Here is a 17,211-nt window from a genome sequence, read left to right on the forward strand (position 1 = left end):
CCTTCTTTAAGTTGTTCATTCAAACATACAGCAAGTCAACCTGTTTAACAAGTGTGTTTAAAAAGTTTTCTTAATCTGAGAAGTGTATCATAATGAACTGCACTAGTGTTTGACACCAATATTTTAGCCAGTTTATGTGAAAATTGCTTCTATAAGAGATTCATGGCAGCAGTAGAAATTTAAAAAGGCAAATGACATTTCAGATTTCTAACAATTCTGAGCAGAGATCATTGCAGAACCTCTATCTGTACATCTGGTCTTCTCTATGGCTTCATCTATTGTTTCCCAGCTTACAGCTTCACATCAGTAAAATGTTTTTGCTTTCTTCTCATTTTTGACAGGGTTTACTGGACTTGAAGAGTAGGTTTGATCGCTTCCTTCAAGAATCTTTCAATAACGACCGGCTCTTCAAGCAGACGATTGCGGGTGACTTCGAGTACTTCCTCAACCTCAACTCCAGGTCTCCAGAGTACCTCTCATTATTTATTGATGATAAGCTGAAAAAGGGAGTCAAGGGAGTAAGTATAAATCAGCTCAAAATATCATGCTTTTTGCTCTGTAAACTTGGATGGAATTAAACTAAGCTACTTTTCTAAGAATTATTTTTGTATTAAGAGAAATGATAATTTTACCTTCAAAAAGGTGTATGTAAGACATCTGAGTTCATAACACTTTAGATCTGAACTTACAGAAAAATCAGGCATAAAGAGATCTCTGTGGCTTGTCACCTACCTCTGAAGCAGCATATCTGAACTACTTATAGCAATACTGTCTCAAAAAACAATTAGGTTGTGGTAGATTCTGCAGCTCCCTTCTTTTGAAACCTTACATATCATTTCCTTAAGTATATTCATAGTTTGGCAGCTATTCTCATTATCTAATAATTTCTTCTGAAAATTAATTTGGTTAGAGAAAAGGATTTGTCTTTGCTGCTTTTTACTGTTTTTACATACCAGGGAACTATTACCATATCTGTATACTAGTTCTGAGTACATCTGTTGCCTTCAGACTTGGCTTCTTTCATGACATTTTCTGAGGTACAGAATCCAGACTGGACAGGATGGTTCACCTGAGGCTTCAGTTACTCTAAATAAAACTTAGTATTAGAGCATACAACTTACGCTTTGGGAATCAAATAGTAAATTCTGGTTTTTTATAAAACAAAAAATAATTTTATTAGTGTGGCACTAGACAGGCTTTGCAAAACATGTCTTAACAGTTAAAAGCTTTCATTCCATGAAATTTTCTACTCCTAATACTGATTTCTATCATGCTGTTTTAAGCTTACCCAGGAACTTTTACTGTATTTATCAAATTCTGCCCATTCATTGTTTCCCATTTCCCTTGCCTTTCCCTTCATTTTAGATCTATTTCTTACTCCACGTTATTGAGTTAGTGCACTGTTCTTTTGGCTGTCAATCATATATTGGAGCAGTTTTGTTGGCTACTGTTAGACCATCTGCTGCTGTGAATTACTTTAAACACTTAGGCTGTGTAAGACACTTGAGCTAGAAAATTAAACCGAGAAAATTACTTCTTTTACAGCTAACAGAGCAAGAAGTAGAAACTATATTGGATAAGGCAATGGTTTTATTCAGGTTTATGCAAGAGAAAGATGTTTTTGAACGCTATTACAAGCAGCACTTGGCAAGAAGACTTCTCACAAATAAGAGTGTTTCAGATGACTCTGAGAAAAATATGATCTCCAAATTAAAGGTAAGACAGTACTTGCATACTTTTTAGGGGTTTTTCTTTCTTTTTTTGGTTTTTCATAATTATGGTTTCTTCTGGTTTTGCATGAGACGTATAGATAATATCAGTCTTGATGGCTGCTAAATGCAGAGCTGATTTTGAAAGCCCCAGCAGAAAATACAAAAGGTTTTTCAAATGTTTTCATGGAAATAAAAGGAAGCACTGAAAAGCCCCTGTGATGAGAGTGCAATCTAGAAAACCATTTTTTCTAAGTTTTTAAATAATAGGACAACTGCAGTGACTGAATTTGAAGGCTGTGTTTTGTCCTGGATTTTCCGTTATTCACAGTACAATTTTGTTATCACTTGTGTTGATGTTTAGTTGTCTCCGTCAGCAGACTGGTGATACTGCTCAATTCCTTTTTGATTAAGTGGTTGAAAAAAAAAAATCTTCATATCAGCCTTTAGAAACACATTTTCCTTAGCTGGGTAAATAGAGCAAGAGATGGAGAAGAAGGTAAAGCCTATTGTTGAACAGACTTTAAATGAAGTTCTATTGCAGCTTCTTCTCAAGTTGCATGAAAAACAATTAGAGCACTTCTGAAGCAGAGGGATCCTAAAAGCAAACTGCACTGATGCTTATTTTTGAACTTCATAACTTCATCAGTGAGCCAAGCCCGTTTGTATCAGATTTCTCAGTATTAATTCCTTCTCAGTTACCTCTCCACCACTTTGAGCCTGATGGTTCAGAAAGCACAGGGCACACATGCATTTCCAGGTGAATGAATGCACATCAAGTGCCCTCTTTTCTTACAAACTGCAGAGTGGTCAGGATGCTGCATCTAGCAGGCTTCCCTTGCCATGCATTCACAGTATGTGTTAGAAACAGGCACACAGCCCTGCCTGTGCACCTCTGTCCATGTGCAGGTGTTCCTGATTCTCACAAGGCCTAGGGATCTTGCTGGGTAATCTGCAGTCAGCCTTCAAAATAAAACACTTCGTGGACAACAGGAGTTCCTTGTATAAATAGGGTTCATTCCCCTTTACAGAATTGTGCTAAAAGCAGGTGAAAGTGCATGTCTTGATTTGATAAGCTTTCACAGTTTTCTTAATATGATATAGAAATCTAAGATAAAAATAGAGTAATGGAGAGGCGGAAAGCAAGATCTGTGTAGGGTTAGATCTTCGTATACTATAGGAATCTTTTCTGAGATGTGAATGTAATACAAATGGAAATTCCAGTAACCAAAAGTACAGAAATGCCATTTTGGGGATTTATAAGCTAACTTTAGCCTTCCAGTTTGCCTGTCAGAAGCTTTGTTTTCATAGTGCTGGTACAACATATTTTTTTGTGTGGTTTTAGACTGAATGTGGATGTCAATTCACATCGAAACTGGAAGGAATGTTCAGGGACATGAGCATCTCAAACACAACAATGGATGAATTCAGGCAACATCTTCAGGCGACAGGGGTAAGTGCTGGGGTCTGTGTGCTTGAGCTTTTGCTTCAGTACAAACCCTGCACGTGTCCACACCTGTGCTTCTTCATTTGTTGGTAGATGCACGTGCTGAGAAGAACTTGGTCAGCTTGTGCATTGTTCCTTTTTTTACTGTGTGTCTTATCTTATACACTGTATCAGCATTTCCTGAAATGCCAGAGTCGGCTGGGACTTCCATGCACAGCTGGAGAACTTCCATGCCAGTTCCATTCCATGAAATGTGTGTTCCATTCCGTGAGTCTGCGTGTCGCAGGGGCTGGGCCGTGGCCGCTCAGCGGCTCTGCCGGCCGGCACCGCCAGGGGACGCGCGGTGCCCGCCCCGCTCCCGAGTGCATTGCCAGCAAAGCCTCCCCTTCTCCAGGGTTAATCGGTCAGTTGTGGTGTGGATTTTTTGCTAAGAGCAAGAAAAATGCTGCAGGCATTTGCAAAGCACACCATCTCATGTTGAGCTTTCCTGATACAATTAATGCCTTTGCTGAAACTGCTGTTTTATTGCAAATTTCAGAATTTAGTTTTTGAAGTGTTCTTGCAAATTGGTTTAGTTGTTTAATCAGAAAAAATACATCTTTTTGTAAAAGTAGGCCCCTGGAACATTTTAGGGAGACATCATTCTTTTTGAGATATCAATTTACTTGTTCTAAAATATTATTTTTCTGTACTGATACTCAGAGCACTTACTAGTGTATAATAAACAGCCAGGTAGTTCCCTGTGTGCAGGTAAGTAGGGTCAGTACATCAAATCTGTTTGAGTCAGTTTCAGAAGTCTGAATGCCAGGAGTATTTTCATGGATATACTCTGTCCAGTGTCCCTGGTTGTACAAGGTGATATGAAATCTTTGTTGTCTTGAAGCAGTTGACTGAAATCCTTCTCATCAGCATTCTGTGACTCATCATGAGGAGAACAGCATGTTCTCTAAGGGGATTCAGAAAAGGATGGAGAGGAAGTGGATAAAGGTGTTTTTGGACAGGCAGCTTTACTACTGGATGTTTGGTTTCTCTGCTTTAGAGGCTAGTCATGTTTTGCTTCTGGAATGCTTGAAATACAAATTTCAATCAAAATTTGTTGAAGTATTCCCTTTTTTTTGGTAGCATGGCAGGCTTGGACATGTAGAGAAAGATGGGGCTGTGCTTTAAGATTCATGTACTTTACGTGACAGTCTTAAAATAAGTGAGTTAATAAATGATATCTCTATCTTCTTTTTAGCTATTTACAGCTAAGAAGATGAATTTAAAATGCTAACAGATGTTCTGTTAGGCTTTATTTGAAACTTCATCTTTCTCTTGGCAAGACACCAGCAGTTCATTTGAAGGTTTCCTTGTGGTCAGCCTAATTGTGGCCTTTTAATGAAATTTCCAGAAGTACTATTTAGGAAATACAGGAAGATTTGGGGGATTTTGTTACTGTTAAATTGCTGGTTATACTGTGTTTTATATGAAGTAGTTTGTTCTGCTCCTTTTTAAACAGTTTCAGTACCTTCAATGTGTACAGTGCCTCCTAGAGGTGTCAGACATCTGCTTTGCTCACAATAATCCTACCTGCAAACTTTCCTTCTGGATCCTCTATCCCGACATATAGGCAGTGCCATGGTCTGTGTAGATGATTGGTTTGCTCTCAGAAAGTGGGAAGCTCAGCACCAGGGAAAGTCCAGGCTCATAGATTGAGAAATTTCTGTAACTGTGATCCTGGACCATTTCTTGGAGTTCTGTAAAGACTGGGTCACTTCAGGGCACTTTCCACTAATTCATACCATTTTCATGCTGAAAAGACATCTTAGAAAATAAAGTGCTTCCAAAACTTTTTTGTGTTACCAACTGCTTAGTGCTTGTAGTATATGATGGGAGGCATTCTGAATTAGTGCTGTGTTCTAGTCTGGCAAAGGCCAAAAAATTTTGGCAAATTGTTGCCATCTCAGCTCAAATGTTTCAGTTCCAGGTAAATATATTTTCTGTATTGTTTTGTCTGCACTGATGGCCTTTTCCCACACTTTGGCTGGAGGAAGAAAACTGCTGAAGCTTGTTTAGGTTTGTCAGAAGTTTCCTGGGCACAAGCTGGTTGGTGCACACAGGCATTCAGTACACACAATACAAAAACTCTTCTGTAGTGCATGGGAATGCTGCTCTGCTATTGAATAGTGAAAGTTTGAGTTTAGGTGGCAGCTTTGGACCTTCTAAAACATAATGTGCTCTATTTCTGTGTAGTAGATTTATAGAAGTTGAATATTGTTTGTTTTGGTTTTTTGTCCATAATGTGTGCTCTTTGAAGGTATTGGTTCTACCTCCTAAAGCTGAAAGAAGTCAATTTTAAGCTTAATAATGCTCAGCTTAGTTGGAATACCTAATGAGGGTTATGCATCACTGGTAGCCAGACCTTTATCATCTGCCAACACATCTTTATAGATCAGCACTTGAGCTGGGAAATGTTTCCTCACCAGGGCTGAATACTCAGTCATGGCTGTCCTTAGGGAGATAGGATAGGTGGGCTGTGCAAAAATGAGTACTGCTGGCATTGCAGTCCACAGATAAGCTCCCTATGGTTCAACATCAGGTAGTATTTCCTCTCTACTTCCAGAGAATACATTTACAAAGAGTTCTTTTGAAACTGACATGTTTCATGCAACCCAGCTTTATTGCATGTCATCAAAAAACCCATTTACAAAGATCTGTTGTGCGTATCACAAGTTCTGTTTATGATCACAGACACTTAGTTCTTGATTAAGAATTCCTTTTCTTCAATTCTGTATGCTCTTAAATGCCAGAGGGGAATAATGTAGAGGGTTTTTGCTGTACCATCTGCTCTGATAGTGATGAATCAATGTATTTGTCTGGATTTATAAAAATAATGTTTACAGATATGTCTATTTCTTTTGTAGTTAGACAAAATTCTAGGTATTTGACACTGATACAGACAAAATGGTGAAACATGGTCTTGTTTTAAAACAGTGTATGTTTTCTTCCAATTACCCTTAGGTCTCACTAGGAGGTGTTGATCTCACAGTGCGTGTCCTCACAACAGGTTACTGGCCTACCCAGTCAGCCACACCAAAGTGCAACATCCCTCCAGCTCCCAGGCATGCTTTTGAAATATTTAGAAGGTATGTGTTACTGCAGATTTTTAGGTAGAGGTTTAAGAAGAAACTTTCTGAACTTACCTGTACAGATTTTTTTTTTACCTGCACAGATGGTTTTTTTAACAGCTTTACTGTTAAAGTTATGCTGGCAAACTGGTTTTTTTTTTCAGTTTATGTGAAAATTGGAGAATGCAATACTTGCATTATGATGCTTGAGGTTTTTAGAGATTTTAAATAGAATATGAGAAGTTGATGTTTTGAAAAAGCAAAAGGTTATAAATGTTTTAAGGATGTCCTCAATAGCTCCAAAAGGCTATGTAACTTTAAAATGTATTTCCTCTTCAATACAAAATGTGAGCTATATATTGTTCTCATTTCAATTCTATTACAGATTTTATTTAGCCAAACACAGTGGGCGACAGCTGACACTCCAGCATCACATGGGTTCTGCAGATCTCAATGCCACTTTCTATGGGCCTGTTAAAAAGGTAGAGAATCAAGATTATATAAATATTGTATCTTTTGTTAAAAGTAAGCAAATGCTTTTTTTTAATAACTTCAGAATTCTGTAAAATAAAAGCAAACCCATTGAGCATGTAAGAATAAGAAAAAGATACCTTCCATCAGCCTTATAGTCTGATTCTTTCTGTGCAGTAATTTTGTTTTGACATTTTTCCCCCTCTGAATTTAATTTGAATGCATCAATCATCATCATCTTTTACTTGTAGAAAAGTAATAAAAGTGATCTTGAAGGGACCTCAGTCATTTGAGGGGTTTGGATTTTTTGGACTGTCAGTGAAAAGTGAAAAGAAACTTATTACTTGCTTTTGCTAAGCCAAGTTTAGCCTGCTTTTCATGTGCACAGTGCAATGTAAACAACATTTTTTTTTTTTTTTCAAAAAAATACTCCAGCAGAGTTTATAGAAGTTCAATGCTTAATTTGTATGTTTACAAGAAAGGAATTTTGTAGTGATTAGACCAGTACTAAAAGGCTAAGCTAGAACTAGTTAATGGCATGATGCTTGGGGATGTAGGAGGCAATGCAAATTGAAAGTAGAAGTCTTACAACAATGTATTAATAACATGCACTTGTGAGGATGCTGAAATTGTGTTACTGTAGGATAAATATGTTGATAACTTTAAAGATAAGCTTAGGAAAACTTGTAGGGTGAACTGGTAATGGAGCAGGGGCCTCAGAGGTGATGAAGTCTCCATCCTCAGCAATGGTCAGTGTTTGGTCTGGGCTCTGTTTGAGCCTCCAACTCATCCTCCCTGGCACTGTAAGGCAGCTGCTGGAGGAGCATCCTGGCCATGCCCCCAGGTGTTTGCTTTTCTGTCACTTCTGTAGGCTGATCACCTAGAGAAATGTTTCATCATGAAACTTCCATCTTATCAGAATAAAACAGTTTTCACTGAAGAATAATCTAACAGTAGTTTTTGGAATTTTAAAATAGGAAGATGGCTCAGAAGTTGGTGTAGGAGGTGCCCAAGTAACTGGCTCAAATACACGGAAGCACATATTGCAAGTCTCCACTTTCCAGATGACAATATTAATGCTATTTAACAACAGAGAAAAATACACGTTTGAGGTAAGTCTGTCGGTTTCTTACCTGATTCTAAATAACTGGTTTGGACACTTTCTTGTCCTCCTGAGTTAGGCATCTGAAGATCAGGTGCCTCTTATTCTATTTGAGTTTGGATCATGCCAAGCAGATCATTAGCAATGCACCTGATGCAGTTCTAGGGGAGGAAATTATTTGGGAGCTGAAGGTTTCAGAAATGTTTGAGAATTGTGAGTGTGGTTGTTCCAGGCCATTGAGCTGTAGAAAAGCTGAAGTTGAAATGCAGCAGGTGGCTCCATTTCCTCATTTTGTCTTTGAGAAACTGGATTTAGTGGCCAAAGGGTGGAGAAGGGTTTATCCTGGCTTCTTGAATACCTAAGTAAAATTGGCAGGCTGGACTGAGCTGGAGGATGAATCAAAGAACTTTCAGCCCTTCTCTGAGCTGATCAGCCAGAAGGGACAGTGAAAAAGGGTCTGGATAGATCCTTAACAAGGAGACTAGAGGGGTGTTGCTGGGAAAGGTTGAAATGTCTGCTAAGAGATGATGATGATGATGAAGAAGACTTTAGGAGAGGAGGAGGATCATGTGCTTTGTTGTGTGAGCACTATATTGTTAAGGTAAATTGATAGTTTTGTTTTGGACATTATCTTCTGCTTGAGAGAGGATTGGCAGCCTTGAAAAGCAGTATGGATGCAGTTTGAAACAGTTATTTCCAGGTTTTCTCATCTGCTTTTGACTGTGCTATGCATAGCAATAATTATCTGCCTTTTTGTTTGGATTGTGTTTTCAGCTTATTTGGCATACTTCTAGCCTGTTAATAAAGAAAATTTCTTTGAAATGGTCTCAGTAGTGATTAAGGAAGGCAGGTTTTGATAAGGGACTCTTAATAAACTACTGATAATTTAAAATGTTATTTTAGAACACAAAGTCCTATGTGTCATGAAATCCATTGCAGGAGCATTACAGCTTTGAGTACATTGCAGAATATTTCAGTGAGTGAAAACAAGGAGGGGGACTTAACAGCTCTTTTTTCTTGAAGCTGATTTTGAAACTGGGCTAGTAGCTGCCTTTTTCCACCAAATTGCAGGCTTAATGAGTAATAGAGCTTTAGCTAATATGAATAAATAACACTTGGGAGAGCAGTGAAAAATACAGTTTTTAATCCATGCTCTAAATTATACTTTATTTTACCAAGACCAGATGATAGAGAAATATGTCCATCTGCTTTTAGGTTGTGTGTTTTGTTTATTTCTGATTTGGGAGTTCTTTAGCTCTTGCTTTGTGTCCCACTTGAACTAAAACATTAAGGAGGCATATTTGTGTTGTTTGGTTTCTTTAGTGAAGTGTGTGGGAGTTGTCTTTAAGCCCAGCCAGGAAAGCGTACGAAAACTTCAGAGGAGAATGAATTTTATCTTTGCTCATTGATTGTTGGATACCTGATTAACTGCTGAGTGCTGGGCAACCATTCCTTCTCTGTTGTGTCAGATGGGTGCTTTCAGTGCAGCAGAGCATGTGAGCTGACTTGTGTGTGCTGGTGTATCCTAAAACTCTTTGATACACAAGTGTTTCTGCAGACTCACAGCTCAACAGACTTTGCTGTTTTATTTTGCATTCAGTGTGATTATTCATTGCAAACTTGATAAGATCTTCATAATAATCCTAATAACCATTAGGCCATGTGATTGAGGAAACAAATGGGATACTAATAATGCAAAAATTATCCATAAAATACTATGGAAGCTTAAAAGATCGTTGCATAGAAAAAGTTCTTCACAAAAAATGTATACATTTATTGTATTTCCATACAGCAACATTTCATTTGTATATGCAAAATAGCTATTGGCCATATAGGTGCAGGTTAATGCTATTGAAGTGGAAGAGAATCTTCATGCAGGCCTTCAAAGAATGCTAATGTTTTCTACATATTCATTTTCTAATCAAGTCTTACACTCAACATATTTTTCAGTTGATTTAGATTACAGCTCAGTATTTTGAAAGGTGAAATGCTCATTTTTTTGTAATGGCATCAGAAATAAGCATGATTCTCTATGTTTAACAAACAAGAAATACAAATGTGACCATAGTAGAAGTTAGGTTGTGGATTAATTCCACAGATATGAGAGATTAGAACTGTAAATTAGACTACCTGTTCCCTCTTTTGCTATCTGCTTAGGAAGGTACACAACTTGTAGTCTGTAAATAAAACTAAAAATTTATTATTTCAACAAAATGACAGTTCTTTTCCTTTGTTTTTTTCTGCACATTTTCCTTCTAATAATCTGTGTTCCTATATAGAACTGTCAGAGTTCCATACCTGGAATGATCTCTTTTGTAGCCCCCAGACAGAGCTCTCACTTGGTAATATTTTAGCACTGACATTGTGTAATCAGTACTACTCCTGTGCACAAATTTAATGTGTTTTTTAAAATAAGGCATTTTTGGAGATGGGGAAGAAGTATACATTTCTCACTGCTACATAAAATATCTACATAAAAATATGTTCAGGAAAACATTATGCTACAGGCTGAGGGAAAGAGAGCACAGGAACATCTGTTATTCCCATTTACATTCATAGCTGCATTTTTTTAATTCAGCTTGAAAGTTTTGGCTCCTTCTGAGGCAGCATATTGCAGTGCAATTATTTGTGGTCCTTACTTTAATGCTGGGTTGTAAACTCTAAAAGTGAAATGGTTTGAGTGAAGTACAACAGCAAATAGACAGTGGTTTATAGAAGGATGGGTAGCATGAAACCCCTCAAATTCCCTTTTGCTGTTTGTTTCACCTTTGTTAAAAGCACAGTATATATACATGGCCTTGTAGAAGTGATGTAATTTTGAAAGGATTCATTTTAACTGTTGATTAAAAACCAAAGTTTGGGAGCCTGCATGTCACTGGCATTACATCATTAATAAGCTTAATAAGGTTTGGTTTGTAGTCTTTAAGGCTTTTTATTTATCTAAGCTCTGAAATCTTGCACTTTTCCTTGGTTTGGTAAGTTTATACTGATCAGTCCATTTCAGTAATATTTTTTGTTATTATGACCATGTAAAGGATTATAGCTTCTTGGGATTTTTTAAAATATTATTTTGCACTGAATCTGAAAAAAAATGTGTGAAGGTGACAACTGTGTTTTAAATAAAGCAGCAAAGGAAGAAATAGTAACTTTCTGTGAGCAGCTTGGGAAGAAGCATTTTGATACTAGTAAATAGTTAAGTTGTGAATATCCACATAATTTATTTCAAATGGTATAAGTGTTTCTGAATGCATTATGCTTCCTGAGAATTCTCTTAGGAACATATTAGTGTTTCCAAATAATCTATAACCAGAAGGTATCAAAAATCCTGAATTTTTTTAAACTTTGGACTGGGTGATTTTATTCTTTTTACATCATTCTAGTTCACTTGACCTTATGTCAAAAACAGTTTTGCATGGCTCCATGTTGAGTCATCACTCTGTGTGTAGTGTTGGGTCAAGTTGAAAATAATACCTATTTTGTCTGAGCCTGGTAGTGAGATTCTGTGCATGAGGTGCAGTCCAGTTCCTGATAAAAGTCTGAGTCAAAACCAGTACATCCAGTCATTTTTATTGTATGTTGTCAGTGGTGCCTGATGACAGAACAGTGGCTGTTTTTTCTGGGTTGATTTAAGAAATAACTTGAGTATACTCAAGAAATATAATTATTTGATAAAATTTAGTTGGATTTTTCTGGTCACCCTTTAAAGAACTTTTAACAAGTTGTTGTAGTTTGCACATCTTAGGATTTTGATCACTTGGAGTTCTTACTGCTGTTTTTAAGCTGAGGTCATCACATGGACTTGTGTGCCACAAGAATCAGGAATTTATGGGGCCAGTGTAAGAGCTTGATACTGCCCTTGGAACCAAAGTTGGGGAAGCTGAGAAAGGGATAGCTCTTGTGGGCAGCTGCATGTCTGCAAGGTTTGTTTTTTCTCTTTAGCTGCTACGAGTCCCTCAGGAGTCTGAATGGGAATATGAAATCAGAAGTGACTGCAGTTTCCTCAGGCTAGAAGTAGGAAGAAAAGAGAAGAAATGAACTTTTACTGAATGGGAGCTCAGGAAACACATTAGGTCTGAGACAGCAGCACAGTTGGCCTTCTCCTAGAGCATATTAAGGCATCATTCTGCATCCAGTGTAATTTATTTACTAGCTCATGAACCCTGCTGACTTGCCTGACATCCATCTCTCAGCTGACTCTTGAGAGCACTGACAGAGGTTCACCAGTTTGTGTACGTGTTTTACAAACAGTCTTCTTCCAAGTTCTTGTGTTGTTCCAAGCTCTTTTTGTGTTTCACCTGGAGAAGTCCTAGCCAAAGGCATCTGGGCTCTAAATAAATTGTTGGAGGTATTCAGAAGGGAGGTATGATCTAGAGTATTTGTATGCTACAGTGAAACCAGACGTTGCTTGCTCCATTTGTAAAGATCTTTTAAACAGTGTGGCTGAACACAGAAGTATTTGTGCAGCTCTTGGTCAGGAATGGTCATGAACAGCATGGATGCTTTCCATCACTGAGTTAGTCAGAAGGTTTGGTTTCACCCTGTTCAACACACCCTGGAAACAGTTAACAAATCCTTTCAGCCCTCTCAGCAATTGCAGGGAGATGGAACAGCTGGCTATTCATTCTTCTCCTTGCAGCTCATGGTGACTGTTCATGTGACAGAATTTGCTGAGTGCTGACCCGGGTGGATCATTTTGCACAGTACCCACTGAGACCTTGCTGCTGCATGAGTTCTGACCTTCCAAGTGCCACAACTGTCACAGTATTACTTTTAAGCAATTTGTGCAACACACAATACTCCTGGCACAGCCATAAGCTAACTAAGTATTCTTCTTTAGGAAATCCAGCAGGAAACTGACATCCCTGAAAGAGAACTGGTTAGAGCCCTACAGTCCCTTGCATGTGGCAAACCAACACAACGTGTTCTCACAAAAGAGCCCAAGTCAAAAGAAATAGAAAATGGTCATATATTTACAGTGAATGATCAGTTCACATCTAAACTACACAGAGTCAAGATTCAGACGGGTAAGTCAGCTTTATATTCTGCTCTCTTGCAGTCCCAAATCTGCGTTAAAACTTCACATTATCTTTTGCAGGATTGATGTCCATGGAGGTAAAAGGAGAATTATTTTTTTCTTGGTGTTTAGTTGCATGGAAATGAAAATTCAAATGACAAGAACACTGTGGAAGTCAAGCCTTTTACTTGACAAAATTTGTAATTATCTCTTACAGGAAATACTGAAAGAAAAATAAAATTCAAATTAAATAATAAAATTAAAAATATGCTACTGATTGATTCAGAAATAGGAAACTTGCCGTATAAGTTGCTGTACTGCAGTGAAATGAGTAATGTTTTTAGCCCATAATACAACAGCCATTTTCTAGTACCAGGTAAATTATAATGGTTTTGGGCAGTGATGTGGGTTTAACAAATAAGGGAAGCTGAGTGTATAATAACCACTTCATTAGCTTATAGAAGTGCTGGTGCTTGTGCCTGTAAGCAGATTTGAGTACTGTTCAAACTTTAACATAACATAGTCATAATTAAATAACAGTTTGTTATCGTGTCAGTTGCTATCAAAATATGCCAGAAAGTGTTAGTATGTTCTTGTGGCTGCTTTTCATTTAAAAAAAAAAAATCAACTTTGAAAATGTCAAAACTCAGGAAAATATAACTTGATGTCTAGATGAAATAAATAGTGACGCTAACACACAATGAAATACATTTTAATTTTGCTAACATAATTTACATTATCTGTTTTCTTTAAGTTGCTGCCAAACAAGGAGAATCTGATCCAGAAAGGAAAGAAACAAGGCAGAAAGTAGATGATGACAGAAAACATGAGATAGAAGCTGCTATAGTTCGGATAATGAAATCTAGAAAGAAGATGCAACACAACGTGCTAGTAGCAGAGGTATGCTAGTACAGAGTTTTGCTTTTGCTGTTATCTCATTAAAGTTACACAGCTCTTACTAACATGATTCTGAAAGGCTTTTGAGAGATGTTGTATTTAACCCATCCTTTCTTTTCTCCATGTCTGTCTGAAGACACACCTAAATCCTTCCCTTTACTTTAGCATGTACTCATGGGTGTATCTAGTTTTCCTTCCTGCTTTTAGTGCTGTTATGCTGTTAAATTGCTTGAAAAGCAAACCAGTGTGCTTTGATCTTGTTACTGACTGTTGGGTCCAGGCTAGAGAGATTTGAGCTCTTAGCAGAGAAGCAGTCCTGCTGCTTTTCACTGCTAAGCTCACACAGCTCCAGGACATGACACATTTTGCACTCCTGAACTCCCTTAGAGCTGTGAAATTGGGAGCATTCTCAGGTTGTGACCATGCCTCTGTGGAGCTTTGAATCATACCCCAACATGAGCAAGCAAGTGGAGGGACTGTCAGAAGTCTGCAGGCTGCTTTTTATGCTCCATAGTTGTCACCATCTCTGCCTTAATACATTTTTCTGTTTGCTGTGTTCTGTTAGGGTACTTCAGGTTCTTCCTTGTGCTGTGATTTTAAATTGTTGGGTTTTATTTTGTTTTAGGTAACTCAGCAGCTGAAGGCCCGATTCTTACCAAGTCCAGTTGTTATTAAAAAACGTATTGAAGGACTTATTGAGAGAGAATATTTGGCACGAACACCTGAGGATCGCAAAGTATACACTTACGTAGCATAAAATGCGTTCAGAAAATTTGATTTATTCTTGGACTATACTCTTCGCATGAACTGGGAAGTTCTTTTAAATCATTAATATTAAGACGACCATCTCCTCTATTAAATTACAGTACATGTTCTAGACCATTCAGATCAAGCCTTTTACTCCTTTTGAGAGTTTTTGACATGAATTAATTGAGCTTCAGGCTTTTCAACGTTATCCCTGTAGAGATCATCCTTACAATTCTTCGGGAAAATGTGAATGTGCCGCGTTTGTTTTCAATACTGTATGAAAACAGAAATAAAAATGACTTTAGAAAATACAGCTCATTTAAAAAAATAAATTTGTTGGAATTTCATTTCCCCAGATCTTCAGTGTTGATGTAAATGTGTTTCTGTAGTGTTGCTTAGCACTTCGCGCATTGTATAAGTTGGGTTTAAAAGAAACCACGAGTGGTAAGGCAAAATTCCCACTTACCTTGCTCTGCTTCAAATGTTTTTTTAACTAGACATGTTTAATTTAAATACTTGCTAATTTTTTTGACGACCCAGGAAGACAACTTGAGCATGCTTCACTCTTCCAGCTGCACTCACTGCTCCAACAACATGAATCAGGAACTTCTGGGGGCTCAGAAAAGACCGTAATAATTTTGGCTTTCCCTTCTGTAATTTGAGTTCTTCTAAATTAAACTCTATATTGATTAGGTTTTTTCTGGTTTCTTTATAGGAAAAAGGACAAGATTTTAGTGTGTATAAACTGTATAATAATTTTTGCTGTTGTACTCACTGCTGATGGTGGATTGTACAGGGCGATGTTTTTATTTCACTAAATGTAGACAAAATAAATTTAAAATAAATGGATTTAGTGTACACAAACAATTAATTCAAGTGTGTTAGAGTACAGGGTTGACAATCTTTTGGAACTAAATACTGTCCCCTGGGGAAATACTGGGATTATATTTTGTTAATAAACATCATAGATGGAGCTGTAGCCCCAGGGCTTCCCATCATAAATGCATATTTCAGGAGATTAAAGTGAAGCCAGCGTGCACTATTTGTTTTTAAAAATGCATTTTAAACCTGCAATAAAAAATTGTTACTGTAATGAAATTTTTAGTTCTTACCCTGAAACTTTTTTTCTTCTTGACAGTATGCTGCAAAAAATAGATTAAAAATAGCAGTTTGGTGGCATCATTCTTCTCACAGTTAGAAATTTTTGAGTGTGTGTGAAAAACGCCAGTCATTTGTTTTTGAAATTTTTAAAGTTTAATAGTAATAAAATGGTTATAAAAATAGTAATATAATTAGAATAATAAAATTTAAACATTTGAGACAATAAAAACAAAAAGATACGGACGTCCAGGTACCTTTTTCTGGGCAACACAAGCCCGAAACAGGACACCCGTTAACAGAGGATTAACCCTTAAAAACAATTGCCTGTTGCATATTCATACACCTCATATATGATGCATAAATTACATTCAAACACAGGATTCTGTCTGGCCACTGTCAACTTCTTCCTCTGAATCCTCATGCCGTCTTCCTGTCTGAGCAAGGTGGGAAGAAGTTAATTTTCTGCTGATAAGGGAGCAATAAATTCCCTTTCTCTGAAAGATTTAGGTGTCCTGTGGCTTCTGTCTGGTGCGAGCCCTTTCTTAAACAAATATCTTACATAGCATAGTTTCTATTTTAACATTGTGTTATAACCTAAAACTATATTTAATACACTAGTTAAGAAAATTAATATAGCATAATACAATATTCATTTTAATACTTGCAAAAAGCCAATCATAAAATACACATTTTTCACAGTGTGCATTGTACTTCAGTTTTTATTAAACCGTATTTCTGACATTCCAGTGCACATATTCTGTGCTTTCCCAGCCATAACTATTTTTCTGCGTTAATTCAAACCAGTATTTTTTGTCTTAGTTCACACTGCTTTCACCCGTAGGTCTTGAAAAACATAGTGGGATGGGCTTTCCAATATGAAGAGCTGGAAATGAAGAAAAAAGAAAAGCTTGGTTACAGAGCATCTTCCAGAGCAGTTCTTGATGGGCTCTGCTGAACAAGTACGTGGTGCTGGTGCAACGTTCCAGTGTGAGTGGAGAGTGTTTTTCACAATGTGTCACAATTTTACCCCTCTCCAGCCTGTTAAGGTACAAGTCCTGGCTGTCGTTCAAGAGTAGCATATTTCTTCTGAAGAGAGGGGCTGGAATTAGGATGATATTTTAGCTTGACTATTTGGAAGCTTTTTTTTATGAAGCTTTAAGTTTACTGCACACCTCCAACACACCTACGCACACACACGCAGAGTAATTTTTGAATCAGCAGAAGGAGGTGGTGGCTGAAGAACTTTCTTGCCCTTGTTCATCAGGAATTTGCACCAAAAGAAATGAGCTGGGCCATTGGCCCTATTGAAAAGGTGTTTGCTGGCTGTTACTAAACGCCTCTGTTTCTGCACAGGGTATGCAAATCTTCAGTAGAGATGCGGTCATTGTTTAGGCAGTACAACAGTACTAAATACAGCTGATCTGGGGTTTTGGTTTTGTTTAAAGTCATCAGAAACATCTTCCTCAAAATGTAAATCCATGTACCAATATGAAGGTTTTCTTTTACGTATAACTGACTCTTTGTAAGCATTAACGTTGTGATATTGCATGTTAATGTTTTCCCATGTGCTTTGCAGGGAGGAATGGGTTCAAGTCCTTTTCCCTGTGAAGTTTACA

General features: G+C 37.4%; 1 protein-coding gene across 1 annotated transcript in view; it reads left to right on the forward strand.

The window, feature by feature from the left end:
- Positions 1 to 14,851, forward strand: part of CUL3 (cullin 3) — a 55,083-nt gene extending 40,232 nt beyond the window's left edge. Inside the window, exons 8-16 of the mRNA XM_064385974.1 lie at positions 342 to 518; positions 1,546 to 1,716; positions 3,055 to 3,162; positions 6,157 to 6,281; positions 6,649 to 6,745; positions 7,712 to 7,846; positions 12,674 to 12,860; positions 13,605 to 13,750; positions 14,373 to 14,851. Of these exons, the coding sequence (XP_064242044.1) occupies positions 342 to 518; positions 1,546 to 1,716; positions 3,055 to 3,162; positions 6,157 to 6,281; positions 6,649 to 6,745; positions 7,712 to 7,846; positions 12,674 to 12,860; positions 13,605 to 13,750; positions 14,373 to 14,504 (1,278 nt within the window). The 3' untranslated portion in view covers positions 14,505 to 14,851. The remainder of the gene's footprint in view (positions 1 to 341; positions 519 to 1,545; positions 1,717 to 3,054; positions 3,163 to 6,156; positions 6,282 to 6,648; positions 6,746 to 7,711; positions 7,847 to 12,673; positions 12,861 to 13,604; positions 13,751 to 14,372) is intronic.
- The last annotated feature ends 2,360 nt before the right edge of the window (positions 14,852 to 17,211 follow it).

This window comes from Passer domesticus, chromosome 11 (assembly GCF_036417665.1).
Source record: "Passer domesticus isolate bPasDom1 chromosome 11, bPasDom1.hap1, whole genome shotgun sequence".
NCBI lineage: Eukaryota > Metazoa > Chordata > Aves > Passeriformes > Passeridae > Passer > Passer domesticus.